Source organism: Hyperolius riggenbachi, unplaced genomic scaffold, assembly GCF_040937935.1.
Source record: "Hyperolius riggenbachi isolate aHypRig1 unplaced genomic scaffold, aHypRig1.pri scaffold_212, whole genome shotgun sequence".
Taxonomy (NCBI): Eukaryota; Metazoa; Chordata; class Amphibia; order Anura; family Hyperoliidae; genus Hyperolius; species Hyperolius riggenbachi.
This window is the reverse complement of record NW_027152423.1, coordinates 57,708-77,689: the sequence shown is the minus strand read 5'-3', so window position 1 is coordinate 77,689 and position 19,982 is coordinate 57,708. Positions and strand designations below refer to the sequence as shown.

Below are 19,982 nucleotides of genomic sequence, written 5' to 3'. Positions count from 1 at the left end.
CACTCCCCCCTCCTAGATGAGCGTAATGACTTAATTACGATTTCGCGAAATTTCGCGTAATTAGTGTAATTACGATTATGGCCGTAAGTACATAATCGTAATGAGGAAGGATTTCGCGAAATTCCGCGTAATCGTAATTTTCGCGTAATTTTCGCATTACAGTGGGTATCGCGAAATTACGTTTGCCTTGCATGCAACCGTTTGTAAGCGTAGTTACATAACGTAATTTCGCGATGGTTCATATTACTGTAAGCGTTAATTTTCGTGTCATTTTCGCGTTACGCATATAAAATTCGCCATGTAGTGATATTTCGCATCAATATTCGCCATGCAAACGAAAACGCGAAAAAAATAAGCTAAATTTCGTGAAAATTAAGCGAACCCGAAATTACGTTATGGTTTAACACGAAATTACGTTATGAACGAAACGCGAAATTACGCGTTGAAAATTACGCTTACGGTATTTTCAATTACGATTTTAATGGCAATTACGCTACCATAATTTCGCATCGTAATAGCAAATTTCGCATGCGTAATTATAGTAACGCGAAATTTCGAAAATTTTGGCTCAACACTACGGCCCCTCCAGATAAAAGATCAGTAGTGGCAGCGGGCAGGAATGACCCACCCCTTCTGCATTCCTGCCACAGGTCTCCGCCTTCAATGCCGTTCACTGTAGGAAGCACAGTGAACGCCATGGTGCCCCGCTGCTCCTCCTTTCTGCGCTGTTACCCCCTCCTTCTCTCGGCAGAGCCCGGGATGCCGCCTGATGTGTGACGCCGCCTGAGGAAGGAATACATTTTACAGAGCCACATCAATGGATGTGACTCTGTAAAATGTATAAGCTATAGGCTCTCTATATACCAGCGGTTCTGGATGTGTGCCTGGCATTTATGAGCATGAAGAGATGATTTGTGTATTTGGCAGTGATGCATCATGGGACACCTTACTTGGTAACTTAAAGAGAACCAGAGATGAAGCACCCTCTTGTATTTTACCTTATAAATCAGTGGGAACATGACAGTAAACACCTAATCTGCCCTTTGTTTCATTGTTCTCTGTGTAATCTGACTGTTATCACGTCTGATAAGAATCCCCGACTGAGAAGTCAGGCTGCTCCGTCTAGCTTTGCTACAGAAAGATTATAGCTAAGTCTGTCTTCTGTGGTGTTATTTCAAGCCCAAGCCTGCCCCCTTGTGGCTTTGCTATAATGACTCAGCTATAATCATTCCCAGCAAAGCCAGATTTAATTGCTCAGTCTGGGATTCTTGTGACTGCTGTTAACAGACACTTTTAGCAGTGAGGAGGAAACAGAGAGCATAGTAAGTGTTTTCTCTAATGTTCTTACTGATATACATGGTAAAATACACAAGGGTGCTTCCTCTCTGGTTCCCTTTAAAGTGGTAACTTAAAGATGAATTATTGCAAATGCCACATGTTTTACAGAGGCAAAATTATATTTAATATTTTTTCTTTTAGTAGGAGGGCTTTTAGGTTTTTTTAAAGGGGCTTCCTCCAGCCCCCTAAACACCGCTTGCCGTCCTTCCGAGTACATCTGTTCTCCTGCTATCGGTCCCGATAACTAGAGATGTCGCGAACATAGAATTTTCCATTCGTGAACGACGAATGCAAACTTCCACAAATGTTGGTGAACCGCCATAGACTTCAATGGGCATGTGAATTTTAAAGCCTACAAAGACCACAAAAGTGATGGTAAACTTGTTTCAAGGGGTCTAACACCTGGACAGGGGCATGCCAGAGGGGGATCCATGCCAAAAATCCCACCAAAAATTACAGAGTTGACGTAGAGTCGGGTTTTAATCCCTAAAGGGCAGAAATCACATTATGCACAGCTCTGGGTGTCAGTGGGCTGTGGGTGCCACACACACAGAGAAATGCAATAGTACTATCAGAATACAGTGAAATAATAATGCACTGGAGTGGTATTGTATCTGTAACTTAATGAGGCAACAGCAGTAGTGTGCTCATAGCTCTGGGTGTCAGTGGGCTGTGGAGTGTCACACACAAAAAAACCCACAGGAGACCAATGTGGAGAGCCTTCAAAAGGGCTGTTTGGGGTGCTTTCACAGCAAGTGAGGAAAAAGAACACAGGCCTAGCTAATGCTTTCCCTACGTATCTGCAGCAAGTCTGACCCTGCTCTCACTATCACTGCAGCCAGCAGAGAATGAATCCAACATGGCCACTACAACTGCTTTTGGGGGTGGGGAGTGCAGGAGGAGATGCTAGCTGATTGCTGACTGTGAGGTAAAGGGTCAAAGTTTAGCACGATAATGTATAGGGGGTGAATCGAACACGCCAAATGTTCGCCACGAATGCTAACAGTGGAGGTTCGCAGAATACTGCTCACCAGCGAACAGTTCGGGCCATTTCTACCGATAACTGGCTTAGTCGCGCCAGTCAGGCTCTCCTGCACATGCACGGAGGGGCCACGCATGCGCAGAAGAGCTGACTGGAGCAATGGAGACAGACTACCGGAACTGATAGCAAGAGAATGGAGGCACCCGGAAGGACAGTGAGGGACTCAGCAGTGCTTATGGTGCTGTAGGAAGCCCCGGGTAAGTATAAAATCTTTCACTTTGCTCATCACGGGTACACTTTAAGCCCAAAAACTTTCCTGGTGGTTATGGGTCACCGATGGGCTATATGGGTATTCCATGCTTCTTCATGGATTTTCTTACAGGCTTTCATCTTTAATAAACAGCAGAGCAGATCAGTTTATTGTACATTTCCTCAAGGAGAGTTCATAAAGGTGCTTGTGAGTAATTATGTGATGCTTCCCCGCTACTCCTAGTTCCAACTTCTAAACCAAGAAAAATGTAGTCTACCACAGACACTAATGAGAGGTTTATTCTGCTATGACAGAAGAAGTCCTCACATCTTCACTGACTGTCTGGTTTGGCTGATGCCCACTCCATTTCACATCTCCTTCCTTTAGCTCAGTTCACATCTCAGCTGGATCTTCAACGGCCAACCGGAGTGGACAGTGCAGTGGTCTGGTTTGAGTCCAGAGCAGATGCGTTTCCACTAGTGTTGGGCGAACATCTAGATGTTCGGGTTCGGGCCGAACAGGCCGAACATGGCCGCGATGTTCGGGTGTTCGACCCGAACTCCGAACATAATGGAAGTCAATGGGGACCCGAACTTTTGTGGTTTGTAAAGCCTCCTTACATGCTACATACCCCAAATTTACAGGGTATGTGCACCTTGGGAGTGGGTACAAGAGGGAAAAAAAATTTAGCAAAAAGAGCTTATAGTTTTTGAGAAAATCGATTTTAAAGTTTCAAAGGGAAAACTGTCTTTTAAATGCGGGAAATGTCTGTTTTCTTTGCACAGGTAACATGCTTTTTGTCGGCATGCAGTCATAAATGTAATACATATAAGAGGTTCCAGGAAAAGGGACCGGTAATGCTAACCCAGCAGCAGCACACGTGATGGAACAGGAGGAGGGTGGCGCAGGAGGAGAAGGCCACGCTTTGAGACACAACAACCCAGGCCTTGCATGAGGACAAGAAGCGTGCGGATAGCATGCTTTGTACCACCATGCAGTCATAAATGTAATAAAGATAAGTGGTTCAATAAACAGGGACCACGCGGCAACGCTAACCCAGCAGCAGCACACGTGATGGAACAGGAGGAGGCGCAGGAGGAGAAGGCCACGCTTTGTGAGACACAACAACCCAGGCCTTGCATGAGGACAAAAAGCGTGCGGATAGCATGCTTTGTACCGCCATGTAGTCATAAATGTAATAAAGATAAGAGGTTCAATAAACAGGGACCACGCGGCAACGCTAACCCAGCAGCAGCAGCAGCAGCAGCACACGTGATGGAACAGGAGGAGGCGCAGGAGGAGAAGGCCACGCTTTGTGAGACACAACAACCCAGGCCTTGCATGAGGACAAAAAGCGTGCGGATAGCATGCTTTGTACCGCCATGTAGTCATAAATGTAATAAAGATAAGAGGTTCCATAAACAGGGACCGGCAACGGTAACCCAGCAGCAGCAGCAGCACACGTGATGGAACAGGAGGAGGCGCAGGAGGAGAAGGCCACGCTTTGTGAGACACAACAACCCAGGCCTTGCATGAGGACAAAAAGCGTGCGGATAGCATGCTTTGTACCGCCATGTAGTCATAAATGTAATAAAGATAAGAGGTTCCATAAACAGGGACCGGCAACGGTAACCCAGCAGCAGCAGCAGCAGCAGCAGCACACGTGATGGAACAGGAGGAGGCGCAGGAGGAGAAGGCCACGCTTTGTGAGACACAACAACCCAGGCCTTGCATGAGGACAAAAAGCGTGCGGATATAGCAGCAATGCTTTTTGCCGCCATGCAGTCATAAATGTAATACAGATGAGAGGTTCAATAAACAGGGACCGGAAACGCTAAACCATCCCAGATGTTCATCGGTCATGTTACTTGGTTGGGGTCCAGGAGTGTTGCGTAGTCGTTTCCAATCCAGGATTGATTCATTTTAATTTGAGTCAGACGGTCTGCATTTTCTGTGGAGAGGCGGATACGCCGATCTGTGATGATGCCTCCGGCAGCACTGAAACAGCGTTCCGACATAACGCTGGCTGCCGGGCAAGCCAGCACCTCTATTGCGTACATTGCCAGTTCGTGCCAGGTGTCTAGCTTCATGCCCGGTTTCAGGTCCAGCGGTGCCAGCCACAAATCCGTCTGTTCCTTTATTCCCCTCCAAATTTCCTCCCCTGTGTGCTGCTTATCCCCAAGGCAGATCAGCTTCAGCAACGCTTGCTGACGCATGCCAACAGCTGTGCTGCACTGCTTCCACGATCCTACTGCTGCTGGTGCTGGGTTAGCATTTCCGGATGAGGTACAGCTTTGAGATGCGTTGGAGGAGAAGGAGTCAGAGAGGTAGGTGCTGCTGTTGTTATCCAGCTGTTTGCGGCGTGGGCAACACCCGCGCCGTAGCAGGTGAGGAATCGCTGCCAGGCTCCACAAGGTTCACCCAGTGCGCGGTAAGGGAGATGTATCGACCCTGGCCGAACGCACTCGTCCAGGTGTCAGTGGTGAGGTGAACCTTGCAGGCAACGGCATTCTTCAAGCTTCGGGTTAGTTAGCTGACCACGTGCTCATGCAACTCAGGCACTGCAGAGCGCGCAAAGTGGTAGCGGCTGGGAACCACGTAACGTGGGATGGCCACTGACATCATGCCCTTGAAGCTGTTTGTCTCCACCACTCGATATGGCAGCATTTCGCAGGCCAGAAGCTTGGCTATGCTGGCTGGCTGTTACTGCCACGGCCCGGGGGTCATTTGCTGGCAATTTCCTCTTGTGCTCAAACATCTCAGAGACAGACAACTCAACCGTAGCGCTGCACACCGAAGGGCTGTTGGTTGTTGTGTTTGATGAACACTGGGAGACCTCAAGAGCACTAGTCCGGAAAGTGACAGTGTCAGCATCGTCTGATGTTTGTGAATGTTGTGAACCACGCAATGGCTGGGCTACTGCTGCTGCTGAGGCGGGTCTGGTGGTGAGTCTGGTGAACCCAAGGGAGGCAGTGTTGCTGGTGGTACCCTGTCCTGCCGCGTTTGCCCACAGAGTGGGATGTTTGGATAGAATGTGGCGGCTCATGCTGGTGGTGGAGAGGTTGTTAATACTTTTCCCCCTGCTCAGGCGGGTCTTGCACACCTTGCAAATCGCCATGGTAACATCCTCAGTGCAGTCTTCAAAGAAAGCCCAGACTTTAACTGGCTGAGGACTCGGACCTCGTGCGTGATGTGCTGGTGCTGCTTAACTCACTGCTGGACGCTTGAGAGGTCATCCAAGTAATTATCTGGTCCTGTTCTTTTGGATCTGTGAGGGTTGTTGTCCTGGACAACATGGGCAGTATTGAGTGGGTTTTCTTGGGTGCTCCCCTGTGGCCTGTACGTGAACCGTCAGGGGAAACACCTCTTCCCTTGCCCCTCCCTCTTTCACCGGATTTCTTCCTCATTTCACTTATCCTTAAAGTACACGCTGACTGGCAGCAGTACAGTGGCAGTACAGAAATGCTATACAGTGGTGGGTGAGCGGTGTACCACTATTGTCAGCAGTGACACAGAGCACAATGCTATACAGTAGCGGGTGAGCGGTGTACTACTGTTCCCAGCAGACACAGAGTGGAAGTAAACACAATGCTATATAGTGTGGCTGAGCCGTGTACACAGAGTGGCATTAAACACAATGCTATATAGTCTGCTATATAGTCACCCCGAACAGGGTGATGTTCTGCAGAACCCGAACAGTGGCAAACACTGTTCGCCCAACACTACTGGGAGGGAACGCAGATTTTAGTACCTAAACACACGATACAACATGTTTTCCGGGGTCGGACTCTGAGGCACATACAGATGGTCCCGATCATCATCCTCATCATACAACTCTTCTCCTGAGTCTGACCCACCCACCACCTCTGCCACCCCAACATCCCCAGACACAGACCCCTCATCGTCCTCAACATTAACTTGGGATGCTGGCCTGAGCCAGACCTCCTCCTCCACATCAGGCCCCATCATCTCCTCAATGGCAGCCCTCATTAATCGCTCTGGCGACGGACTGATGGACACAACGTTCTCCTCCGGGGAGGGCTGCTGCTGACCACTGGCTGCTGGGGTGGATGTTATAGCTTGCGTGGGGCGTTGGCTGTTGCTGTTGTTGGGAGTGCTGCTCACAGCGGAGGTCTCTGGGGAACTCATGTTGAGCTCATATAGTGGTTGACGGTGAGTGGAGTATTACTGATCCCAGCAATATACACACTGACTGGCAGAGTACGCAATGCTATATAGTGTGGCTGAGCGGTGTACACAGAGTGGCAGTAAACACAATGCTATATAGTCTGGCTGAGCGAGCGGTGTACTACTGTTCCCAGCAGAATCAGAGTGGCAGTAAACAATGGTATATAGTCTGGCTGAGCGGTGTACACAGAGTGTCAGTAAACAATGGTATATAGTCTGGCTGAGCGAGCGGTGTACTACTGTTCCCAGCAGAATCAGAGTGGCAGTAAACAATGGTATATAGTCTGGCTGAGCGGTGTACACAGAGTGTCAGTAAACAATGGTATATAGTCTGGCTGAGCGGTGTACACACAATGCTATATAGTCTGCTATATAGTGTCAGTAAACAATGGTATATAGTCTGGCTGAGCGAGCGGTGTACTACTGTTCCCAGCAGAATCAGAGTGGCAGTAAACAATGGTATATAGTCTGGCTGAGCGGTGTACACAGAGTGTCAGTAAACAATGGTATATAGTCTGGCTGAGCGAGCGGTGTACTACTGTTCCCAGCAGAATCAGAGTGGCAGTAAACAATGGTATATAGTCTGGCTGAGCGGTGTACACAGAGTGTCAGTAAACAATGGTATATAGTCTGGCTGAGCGGTGTACACACAATGCTATATAGTCTGCTATATAGTGTCAGTAAACAATGGTATATAGTCTGGCTGAGCGAGCGGTGTACTACTGTTCCCAGCAGAATCAGAGTGGCAGTAAACAATGGTATATAGTCTGGCTGAGCGGTGTACACAGAGTTTCAGTAAACAATGGTATATAGTCTGGCTGAGCGGTGTACACAGAGTGTCAGTAAACAATGGTATATAGTCTGGCTGAGCGGTGTACACAGAGTGGCAGTAAACACAATGCTATATAGTCTGGCTGAGCGAGCGGTGTACTACTGTTCCCAGCAGAATCAGAGTGGCAGTAAACAATGGTATATAGTCTGGCTGAGCGGTGTACACAGAGTGTCAGTAAACAATGGTATATAGTCTGGCTGAGCGGTGTACACAGAGTGTCAGTAAACAATGGTATATAGTCTGGCTGAGCGGTGTACACAGAGTGGCAGTAAACACAATGCTATATACTCTGGCTGAGCGAGCGGTGTACTACTGTTCCCAGCAGACACAGAACAGTAAACAGAATGCTATATAGTGTGGCTGAGCGAGCGGTGTACCACTATTCCCAGCAGACACAGAACAGTAAACAGAATGCTATATAGTGTGGCTGAGCGAGCGGTGTACCACTATTCCCAGCAGACACAGAACAGTAAACAGAATGCTATATAGTGTGGCTGAGCGAGCGGTGTACCACTATTCCCAGCAGACACAGAACAGTGAACAGAATGCTATATAGTGTGGCTGAGCGAGCGGTGTACCACTATTCCCAGCAGACACAGAACAGTGAACAGAATGCTATATAGTGTGGCTGAGCGAGCGGTGTACCACTATTCCCAGCAGACACAGAACAGTGAACAGAATGCTATATAGTGTGGATGAGCGAGCGGTGTACCACTATTCCCAGCAGACACAGAACAGTAAACAGAATGCTATATAGTGTGGCTGAGCGAGCGGTGTACCACTATTCCCAGCAGACACAGAACAGTGAACAGAATGCTATATAGTGTGGCTGAGCGAGCGGTGTACCACTATTCCCAGCAGACACAGAACAGTGAACAGAATGCTATATAGTGTGGCTGAGCGAGCGGTGTACCACTATTCCCAGCAGACACAGAACAGTAAACAGAATGCTATATAGTGTGGCTGAGCGAGCGGTGTACCACTATTCCCAGCAGACACAGAACAGTAAACAGAATGCTATATAGTGTGGCTGAGCGAGCGGTGTACCACTATTCCAAGCAGACACAGAACAGTGAACAGAATGCTATATAGTGTGGCTGAGCGAGCGGTGTACCACTATTCCCAGCAGACACAGAGTGGCAGTAAACAGAATGCTATATAGTGTGGCTGAGCGAGGTACACAGAGTGGCAGTAAACAGAATGCTATATAGTGTGGCTGAGCAAGCGGTGTACTACTATTCCCAGCAGACACAGAGTGGCAGTAAACAGAATGCTATATAGTGTGGCTGAGCGAGGTACACAGAGTGGCAGTAAACAGAATGCTATATAGTGTGGCTGAGCAAGCGGTGTACTACTGTTCCCAGCAGTGACACAATGACAGGGGGGACCCTGGCTAGCGTGGCTGGAGCGCGAACTACCCTGCCTGCCTACCCAAAGCTAAACCCACAGACAAATGGCGGAGATATGACGTGGTTCGGGTATTTATTTACCCGAACCACATGACCGTTCGGCCAATCAGAGCGCGTTCGGGTCCGAACCACGTGACCCGTTCGGCCAATCACAGCGCTAGCCGAACGTTCGGGGAACGTTCGGCCATGCGCTCTTAGTTCGGCCATATGGCCGAACGGTTTGGCCGAGCACCGTCAGGTGTTCGGCCGAACTCGAACATCACCCGAACAGAATCAGAATCAGAATCAGAATCACTTTTATTTCGCCAAGCACGACTGGGTCGTGCCCGGAATTGGGCTTGGCACTTGAATACAGGGCATATACATAGAAACATCTGAGACATCAGAACATAGGGCATAATAGACATCAATACAACACACATATATACATGAACCACAATTCTCCATAACTAGGTTGGTTACAGGCAGAAAGTCTACAGGAGGAGAGCATGAGCAGAGTTAAAGTTCAGCGAGTTTACTGCTGAGGGGAAGAAGCTGTTTTTGTGTCTCATGGTCTTTGTGGAGATGGACCTATACCTCAGGTACCTCCTCCCCAAGGGGAGCTGATTGAAAAACTGGTGACCAGGGTGTGAGGGGTCCTTGGCAATCTTCGTTGCTCTGGAGCGTAGTCTGGCATTGTAGAGGGAGTCCAGGGCAGGGAGTGAGTGCCCGATTATCTTTTCCGCTGACCTGATGACCCTCTGTAGTTTGCGCCTGTCACTTTCAGTGGAGCCAGCATACCAGACAAGGATGGAAGAACAGAGGACGGATTCGATGGTTGCGGTATAGAAGCTTGTCAGGAGTTTCAGGGACATGCCGAACTTCTTCAGTTGGCGGAGAAAGTAGAGCCTCTGTTGGGCTTTCCTCTGGATGGAGACAGTGTTTGCCTTCCACTTCAGGGTGCTGGAGATGGTGGTGCCCAGGAGGCGGGCACAGGGCACTTTTTCCACCAGCATCCCTCCAATGTGCAGTGGAGGTGGGGTGGGGGCATGCTTCCTAAAGTCAATGATGATTTCAACGGTTTTTGCGTTGTTGAGGACCAGCTTGTTCTCCCTGCACCAGTGGCAAATCCTGTCGACCTGGTGGCGGTATGCCTGGTCATCGTTGTTGGAGATCAGGCCGACTATGGTGGTGTCGTCCGCAAATTTGATTACCTTGACGGAATTCGCTGAGGATCTGCAATTGTTCGTGTAGAGGGAGAACAGGAATGGTGACAAGACGCAGCCTTGTGGGGCCCCTGTATTGGTGATCCTTGGCTGCGAGGTGATGGAGCCTAGCTTGACAACCTGAGATCTGTTTGTTAGGAAGTCCTTAATCCACAGTTGAAGTGTGGGGTGGACTCCGAGCTCAGCCAGATTTTCTTGTAGTATATGGGGGCTAATGGTGTTGAATGCCGAGCTGAAGTCGAGGAGGAGAACCCTGGCATATGAATTTGGTTTGTCAAGGTGATTGTTGACAAGCTCCAGACAGATGTTAATGGCATCGTCGGTCGACCTATTTGCCCTATAAGCAAATTGATACGGGTCTAATTGGGCTTCCGTTCTGTGCTTGAGGAGGGGCAGGACTGCTTTTTCAAAAGTTTTCATTATGACCGACGTGAGAGCGACAGGTCTGAAGTTGTTGAGGTCAGACGCGCCTTGCTTTTTGGGGACAGGGATGATGGTGGACCGCTTGAAGCATGCCGGTACTTTGCCGCTCACAAGGGACCTGTTGAAGATGGCGGAAAGGGTAGGAGCAAGCTGCTGTGCACACGCTTTCAAGCAGGCTGGAGACACTCCGTCAGGGCCTGAGGCTTTCCTGGCATTTAGTCTGGACAGGTGGCACTCCACGTCCGATTCGCTTATGGTCGGGGGAGGCAGGTCTTGGCATGGTGGTACTGAGGCCTGGGGTGAGGTGAAGGGAGCCTGTAGCTTCGGAGACCCTTCGGGAGCCTCCTTCTCCTCGAACCTGCAGTAGAAGCTGCTGAGGTTTTCTGCTAGCTCAGTGCTGGGAGGTGTGTTTTGAGGGGGGGGCTTGTAATTGGTGGCAGCCTTAAGCCCTCGCCAAACAGCTTGTGAGTCATTCGAGGAGAGGTCCTCCTTTAGCTTATCTGCGTAGCCCTTTTTTGCAATTCTCAGTTCCCTGTCGAGGTTGTTCCTTGCTCTTCTGTATTCTTCCTGGTTCCCTGACTTGTGTGCGGCTTCCTTGCTTCTGCGCAGTTGCCGAAGTTTCTTGGAGAACCATGGTTTGTCATTTGGATAGAGTCTGTGAGTCTTTGTTGGAATACAGGAGTCTTCGCAGAACCTGATGTATGAGCTCACATTGTCTGCCCACTCGTCCAAGTTTGGTGCTTCCAGAGCCTTCCAGTCCGTGCAGTCAAAGCATGCCTGGAGTTGAAGCTTGGCCTCACTTGACCACATTTTGGTTGATTTAAGGACTGGTTTTGCAGTCTCCAGGCGCCTCCTGTAGGTGGGGATTAGATGGATGATGCAGTGGTCAGACGCGCCTAGAGCTGCCCATGAGGTGGCTTTGTACGCGTCCCTCAAGACCGTGTAGCAGTGGTCAAGAGTGTTCACGTTTCGAGTGGGACAGGTGATGTGCTGGTAAAAGCGTGGAAGCTCTTGGCGGAGGTTAGCCTTGTTAAAATCTCCTAGAATGATGAACAGTGAGTCCGGCAGGGACGACTCCCATCGAGTGACAGTGTCGCTGAGATCGCGCAGGGCAGTTTTGACGTCGGCATCGGGTGGGATGTAAACACCGACAAACACGTAGGAAGAGAACTCTCTGGGAGAGTAAAAAGGCCTGCAGTTGATCAAAAGTAGTTCAAGCTCTGGTGAGCATTTTTTGGCAAGGACAGAGGTGTTGGAGCACCAGGTGGGGCTGATGTAGAAACAGATGCCGCCACCTTTCTTTTTCCCTGAGAGGGTGCTGTCGCGATCTGCTCGGATGAGGTTGTAGCCTGGAAGGTGTAGGGCACTGTCCGGGATGTTATCGTGGAGCCACGTCTCTGTGAAACAGAAGACTGGGGTGTTGTTGCCGAGATCTCTTTTTTCCCCTAGGAGCCGTAGCTCCTCTAGCTTGTTGGGAAGGGAGCGGACATTCGCCAGGAGGACTGCTGGTATAGCTGACCTCAAGCCTTTTCTCTGCAACCTCACACGAACACCTGCCCGGCAGCCTCTCCGGCGCTTGCTCGCGTGGGTCCCTGTCGGAGAGGCCATAATTTTCTGAACATGGCTCCATATGGAGTCGGCCAGTAGCCTGTCTTCTGGGTGTAGGGCTGTGGCATGCTCCCACCTGAGTAACTGTGACCTGGTGTAGGTGATGTTCTGCAGAACCCGAACAGTGGCGAACACTGTTCGCCCAACACTAGTTTCCACCATAGGCTTCTAATGCTTGTCCAGAAAACTCATGCAGGAAGGGACTTTGTTGTCCGTTGACAACAATGGAACCCCTTCCCCCACATGACCTCCTCTACAACTCTAGACTGTTCTCCAGAGCGTTGAGGATCATTAAAGGGACACCGAGGAGTAAAAATAAATGAAATCGCTACCTACCTGGGGCTTTCTCCAGCCCACTGTGGGTCAGGCGGTCCCCCAGCATCCACCTGGCTTCTCTCCCGGTCCCGCTGCCACATACAGCACAGGCAACACCCGTCTCGGGTGTCGGGCTACAGCTTCCTGATCTCTGACACTGTGCGTCATCAAGGAGGCCGGCGTGACAGTACTGCGCATGCACGGTTAACCGTACTGTCACGCCGGCCGCCTTTATGACGCGCAGTAGCGATTTCATTTATTTTTACTCCTCGTGTCCCTTTAACGACCCCTCACACCCAGGCCAGAAGAGTAGCTACGGTTGGGCAAGGGGGAACAAAAACTGTCTGTGTTCCCCGGCGCTAAAAACCCTAGCTACGCCTCTGACCCAGGCCACTACTTCTTCCATCGACTCCCATCAGGTCGGAGGTTTCAGGCCATCTCCACCAGGACCTCAAGGCTCAGAAACACTTTTTTTCCCCTCTGCTGTCAACCTCCTGAACCTTCATCATGCCCTTTTCCCCTTATAGGGCTGTGGCAGTTGGCTGTATATGTTATCGATTAACTGTCTATTGAATGACTGCTTCTCATATGTATCTCACTTACACTGCTGTTTATTGTATGCCCCATCTCCTACTTTAAATCCTGTAAGTGCCAAATCAATTTTGGGCACGACCTAGTCATGCTTGCCGAATAAAATTATTCTGATTCAGATTCTGATTTTCTTGTTATGTTCTTACATTGTGCTCGGCAGTCATTACCTGATCTCTGCAGCTCTGTAGACTGAGGTTCTTCCATAGACTCGTGTCTCCAGCTGACTCGTACAGGAAATTGTAGCCGGTTCCAAGGAATTCTACACTCACTGATCACACCGAACATCTCCATGTCCTCATCTCTAAGAAGGAATTCCTTCGATGGTAGATCTCTGTGATGTCTCCCACCAAAACTCCAGGTGAGATCAATCTTTTTGGGAAAGAACTTCTCTAGGCGTATAGAGCATCGCATCTCCCCAGATTCACAAACGGTTACTCTCAATGGATCTGTTACCACAGGGGCCGCTGGAAATAGAGAGGATGAGAGTTAGTGAACTTACAGAGATCCCACAATGATAACACATACTCAAAATAAGTCCGCCCTTATGCAATTCACTGTTTCTCCTCCAGTTTCTACTAGGTGATAATTTCAAACTTGTCAATTAAGTGTCTTTTAGACCACCAGCAAGCAAAAAATGCTCAAAATAATTTTGATAGTACTTTTTTTCACCTACTATGTAGTACTTTTTGATTTGCCAAAGTGCTGAAAACTTTTTTTAAAGAGAAGATAAAAAATTATCTCCTAGGAGAAAACTCAGGAGAAAAAGTTGATTGCATATGGGTCGTCTAAACATGGAACATGGTACAGTTAAAATAAGTCATATCGGTATTATTATACGGTACTTTAGTATATTTTTTAAATATGTCTTAACGTGAGGCCCTGTACTTGCAAAATACTTTCAGTTTTGATTGCATTTCTACTTTGTAATGCAGACATGTCCCTTTTGATATGTAGTAGAAAGAAGAAAGCGGGGCACCACTTCTTTTAAAATCCCTTTATTCCAGTGGGATACTAGCAGGTACAGTGGAGGTATCAAGTGCCTGACAGCTATTTCGCTGGCTAAACCAGCTTCTTCAGAGGCAGAATGTTTACCTTCTGACATGTGTAGCGAAGCTTATGCTGAGAGGCACTAGTTGCTTTTTCTGCTGATCCCGGTTTGAAAAATATCAGTTTGCATCTTTCCCATTGCTTCTAAAGTGTTCCTTTCTCTCTCATTTGTTGGCTTGAACTACTTATCTCTTTGCAGGTCTAATCAGAACTTCCCTAACCAGTCTGACCCACATGTTTCCTTCAAATGATCAAATTATGTACCAGGAAGTTTCTAGGCTAAATTGCACCCTGGGTGAGGGTGTAAAAATTGCGTCCCCTCCCCCCCACCCCCATAGACTTGCAAACCCTTACTCTTTAGGGACAGTCACACAGCCACAGGTCACAAGTAGATCTGCCTATTTACTAGCGACCAGCCGTTCATCCAGGAGGAAGCAGGGACCAGGAAAACACACTGGCGGGGAGAGCCCGGAAAGCCGACTCCTCAATTGGCACCGCGCACTGACAGCCTGCAGTACCGCTACAGGACACCAGGTGTCATCATGCGGGGTGACATGATGATGACTTGAGGTCTGACGCAGGCAGCCCAGGAGGAGTCAAGGAAGGTGATCGTGCTGGTAATCGTCTTTCTTCTTTACCAGCTCCCTAGCGGTTATAAACGTCTGCCTTCGCCCACCTTCTTCTAATTGCCGGTCTGCACCAAGGGCGGTTGCCCATTCCACAGTGCCCAAGAAACAGCACTGTGTGGGCCTCATGCACTGTATGCTTCCTTCAAAGTTTCCTACACAACCCCAACCAGTTTGCTCTACAATGTGTGCTTCATCCATATTATCCTACCTACCTCCAACCAGTCTTACCTACTGTATGTGCTTCCTCCAGTCCTACCCATTTGCCTTGTATGTTTCAACCCACCCACCCAGCTTTCCTAAGCACATCTGGGCCCATATGCAATTAACTTTTTCTCCTGACTTTTCTCCTAGGTGGTATTTTCACAGCTTGACATAAAAAGCATTTGTTGCCACCAGCAAGCAAGAAAATACTCAAAATAAATTTGATAGCACTTCTTCAATTGTAAAATGCTGAAAATTTAGTTTAAAGAGAAGATCAAAATTATCTCCTAGGAGAAAACCCGGGGGGAAAAATGAATTGCATATGGACCCTGGAGTGTTTTGTCAACACCTGCTGTACATATCCTCACTATTTGCCCTTTCACTGTTATCTGACATGTGGGCTCTTTTTAGGCATAGGTTTTTGTCTCTGCTTTTGTCGAGCCAGCAGCTGTTGAGAGTTTGTGTATTTTTATAACCTTCTACGTGTGGATAAGGACTATTTTTCTAGTATTCCATGCATAGACATTCTTAGGACACACTTTTGTTACTAATGGCATCATTCGGCAGGTTGTGCTCTCCGTTTCCCCCGCCTGCCTTCTTTCATCTGTTGTAAGTCCTGTCAGTAGGCCCCAATTAGTAGTAGTCGGGACCTTTAAACAGGAAGTAATGGCCCTCGCGCATGCACAAATTAACTGACTTATGAGTCAGCGCCAGGAAGAAGGAGGGCCACTGGGAGTGACATTACTTCCAGCTCAGAGGTCCTGACTAGTACTAGTCCGGCCTACTAACGGGACTTATAACAGATGAAAGGAGGCGGACGGGGAGGAACAGAGGACACAGCCTGCCAAAGGATGCCATAAGTAACACAAGTATGTACTCTGTTACACATCATTTTTTTGGTCTCGGATGTCCTTTAAGAATTACCGCATGTATTATGAAAGTTTTTTGCCTCTAAAAACAACTCACCATTTCTCCTGGGTGGTCCAGTGCTTCGTTCTATTGGCTGCTCCAGGCTGGGATGTTCCACTCTGCAGATGAATTCCAGGAGCTCATCGCTGGATGTTGGAGTGAAGGATAAGGAAGATGTGCAGGTAAATGAGTTATCAGCCCTTGTACTATGTCCTGTGTTAATAATACTGAAGTCATATTTGTTGTGTGAGCAGTCTATTATGTGTTCTCCCTTCTTCTCCAACCAAGTCACTCTGATGTTGTCTGAGAAGTAGCCGGAGATCTTACACTTCACAGTGTTCTGTCTGTTTGCTTGCAGGATGAGGGGAGTGAGGTCTTCAATTCTTGGATGCCATGGAAAATCTGTGCCATATTCATTTGCAGTGAAAAACAAATATATACACAGGTTCATTTACTCAGCTGGGTAAGATATCACAATACAGATGAACTGGAAACATTTGCTGCCGTCTTTTGGAGACCTTTGTGATGAGTCTGGACCAGGGGTCTTTACCAGCATCTATGGAGGAGGTCACTATTGTGTTAATTTTGAAGCCAGATAAGGACCTCCTTAATTGTGCCTCCTTTAGGCCTATTTCATTATTGAATTCTGATTATGAGTTACTAACCAAGATTCTTGCCAATAGACTGAAGAAGGCCATCACACAAGTCATAGATATTGATCAGACCGAATTCATGCCAGGTAGATCGACCTCCATTAATTTGAGGAGAGTGAAGGTATCACAAGAGTGAAATGAAAGCGTTAAAATACACAAAATCATGCTTGGTTGAAATTGGGTTGGGGAATGTATTTAGTTACAGTAACTGGTTATCTCCACTTGGTGACAGGATTAGTGGGCACTGGTGTAGTGGCAGTTGGCTAATGGTAGCACATCAATGATAGAGGATATGATGCGCACAATTTAGGACACAGGCCTACGTCTCAATTCATAATCAATTGGACGCAATTTATCTTTAAAGTACGGCATGGCAGCTGTGAAGATGGGGTTAGTGGCTGGATGGTGTACTGGTTAAGAGCTCTGCCTCTGACACAGGAGACCTGGGGATGAATCTTCCTGTTCAGTAAGCTGGCACCTATTTAGTGAGGAGACCTTGGGCAAGACTCCCTAACACTGCTACTGCCAGTGCCTATATAGTGTGCCCTTGTGGCTGCAGTTCTGGAGCTTTGAGTCAGGAGGAAAGCACAATATAAATGTTATTTGCCTTGTCTTGTTAAAGCAAAAGGTATCTTTTTGAATTAACAAAGTTATTGATCATCTTCGAGAGACTGAAGAAAAAATTTAATTGGCTAATATGTATCACTATATTGCAAAGTAATGTGTTTCCTTACCTGGACTGTGTGCAGATATCTCTCTATACTCCGGTTCCTCCATGGATGGATGCTCCCAAGTCACTCTGACTGTAAATTGTGGGTCTTCAAATAGATGTCCAGGAATTGTACACTGATTTGTGGTGGTAAAAGTGCCATCTGAATTCTTTAGTACATCTCTGAATGTCTGCATCTCTGAAGGCTTCTGCTCCAGGTTGGGCCCACAGGTCCAAGTGACTTTTGTTTCTTCAGGATAGTAGTTGGAAAGGCTAAAAGATGCAACCATATTTCCAGAGTCATCAATCGGGAGTTGTATGGGCTGCTGCACTTTTGGTTTTACTGTAAAAGAGTTACAATTATTCAGAGTATGCTTATGATTTTTTTTATGTAGCCATTATTATCTAAGAACTTAAACTCATAACGCCTTATTAGAAGCACAGAGTCTTGAAATACATATTCTGCTATGCTTGTTCCAGCTGGTCTGCTGCGGACTGAATTTGTATGCCTTCTCCAGCTGTTTCAGGCTGACTGGTTTGCTCTCCATTTAGTATGAAGCAGCAGGTGTTTGGTTGAAGAACATACTAACAAATAGCTGGACTTACTTACCCATCACCTGTAGGGGGCCTGTTGTCCTCTCTATTGGCTTCTCCAGACTGGGGTGCTCCACCCTGCAGATGACCTCTGACCCCTGATCCTCCAGTGACGGGGTGATCTCCAGAATTGCATTATGGGTAAAGGTTTTATCTGTCTGGAGCTCAGATCTGCTGTCTACAATCCTGAATCTTCCACTGTTAGTTATAGGAGATAATTCCTCCTTTCCGTTCACTTTTTGGAACCAATGCAGAGCCATTTCATTGGGGTAGAAGTGTGACATTCTGCACTGCAGTTGTGCCTGTTCACTTATAAATAGTTTTGATGGTTGTATGAGCTCTACTTCTGGCCGTGCAAGAAAATCTGGAAAGACAAGAGAGTAAACGTTTCCTCAAATGCAGACATACATTGTTGCTTAATGTTGGACTTCCTAAGAATATATATGCAGTCTGTACATAAAGAATCATGTGCTGTCCTAAAATCTTTATTTCTATGATGATTGTGAAGCATGTATACAGTTCTGATGCTTTATTTCCCTGTTGCACTTTACAGGGGCCATTGCATTTTTTTAAAAGTTGGGAATATACTCCCCAAACTAAAATCAGGAGCCAATTGCCATGGCTCCTGATTACTGAGGGGAGATGTCAGCTGTCATATGACAGCTTAATCTCCCCTGTCGGGTGTGCACGAAGGTGTCGGGAGCTCTACAAGCGTTAACCAGCCACAGGTCCCCAGAAGGTTAATCCAGTTTTTTTACCATCTGATGATGTGATTATAGCAGACTGTCACTCTAACTGAGCCTTTCCTGTACAGAGCCATTTACTCTAGTCTTCTTTGGTATATGCACAACACAGCAAAGTAAGAATCAGAATTAGAAATAATATCTCTCAGCAGCTTTTGATACAGTTGACCATGAAATATTGCTCAACAGACTGAAGGAGTATAGTGCCTCAGACCTCCAGTGGTTCAGATCCTTCTTGACTGACACAACACAGAGGGTATCCCCAGGACCTGTCATATCTGACACTGCACCTCCAAAATTTGGAGTGCCACAAGGTTCAATCCTATCCCCTCTGCTGTTTGCAATCTACATGCTACCACATGGCACAATTATCCAACAACATGGCCTGACATACCACTGCTATGCTGATGACATGCAGCTATAGCTGTCCTTCAAGCCTGCTGGAACAGACCCTAATCCAAAAATAAACTCTTGCTTAGCTGAGCTATAGGCGTGGATGAATGACAACTGTGTTAAGCTTGGGGGTGTAATCTCCACAGTCAGCATACAACACATAAGCTGACGTGAAGGAGATACACACACCAGCACAAGGGATCAGGATATCCCCAGTTTAGTGGAGGAGAGGACTGACTCCAATAGGAGATTGTGGTGCACAGAGCCGGTGCAGATCTGAACAGCCACAAACACTTTCGTAATAACGTCTCAGCGCAAAGTAGCGCTGAGCGCATAAACCAGGACTGAGGAGATCAGGACAGGTAGACAGAATGAACGCTTGCTAGCTAGCGATTACTTAGCGACAGCAAGCGTCCAAGACCAGACAGACTGGAATGAGGCAGCCAATGCGTTGCGGCGATGGCGTGCCTCACAAAGACAGGACAGGAGAGACAGGAAATAGCAGGATCGAGATAGATGAACGTAACACAGATAAATATACAATAAGTATGTTTTCCTAGCGTATTACAATTACAGCTATCAATGAAACTATTCGTAACGTCTGACTAACATATGTATATATTGGCAATGAACCGATATATGACATAAGCAGGAACTCTGACTAAGACTGAAGTAATACAGGGAACAGGACTCAGAAGGATTCGCTATCTCTTCGCAGAGATGAACGCAATCCACAAACAGGACCAGGAACAGGATTCAGAAGGATTCGTTATCTCTTCGCAGAGATGAACGCAATCCACAAACAGGACCAGGAACAGGATAACTAGCTCAGCACGGGTGTTCACGATACGCGCAAACTACCAAAACGTGCTGGAAAACTGACTAACTGAACACAGGAAATAAACAGTTTGTGTACGTATATATCAGCGACACTGATATATTAACGTAACACGAATACAAGGA

At 47.5% G+C, this 19,982-nt stretch overlaps 1 protein-coding gene across 1 annotated transcript in view; it reads right to left on the bottom strand.

The window, feature by feature from the left end:
- The window catches only part of LOC137543819 (uncharacterized), a gene marked incomplete at its 5' end in the record, with an annotated part of 108,782 nt that overhangs the window by 36,186 nt on the left and 52,614 nt on the right, over nucleotides 1–19,982 (bottom strand). Inside the window, 4 exons of the mRNA XM_068264904.1 lie at nucleotides 13,309–13,605; nucleotides 15,985–16,329; nucleotides 17,315–17,632; nucleotides 17,900–18,247. Of these exons, the coding sequence (XP_068121005.1) occupies nucleotides 13,309–13,605; nucleotides 15,985–16,329; nucleotides 17,315–17,632; nucleotides 17,900–18,247 (1,308 nt within the window). The remainder of the gene's footprint in view (nucleotides 1–13,308; nucleotides 13,606–15,984; nucleotides 16,330–17,314; nucleotides 17,633–17,899; nucleotides 18,248–19,982) is intronic.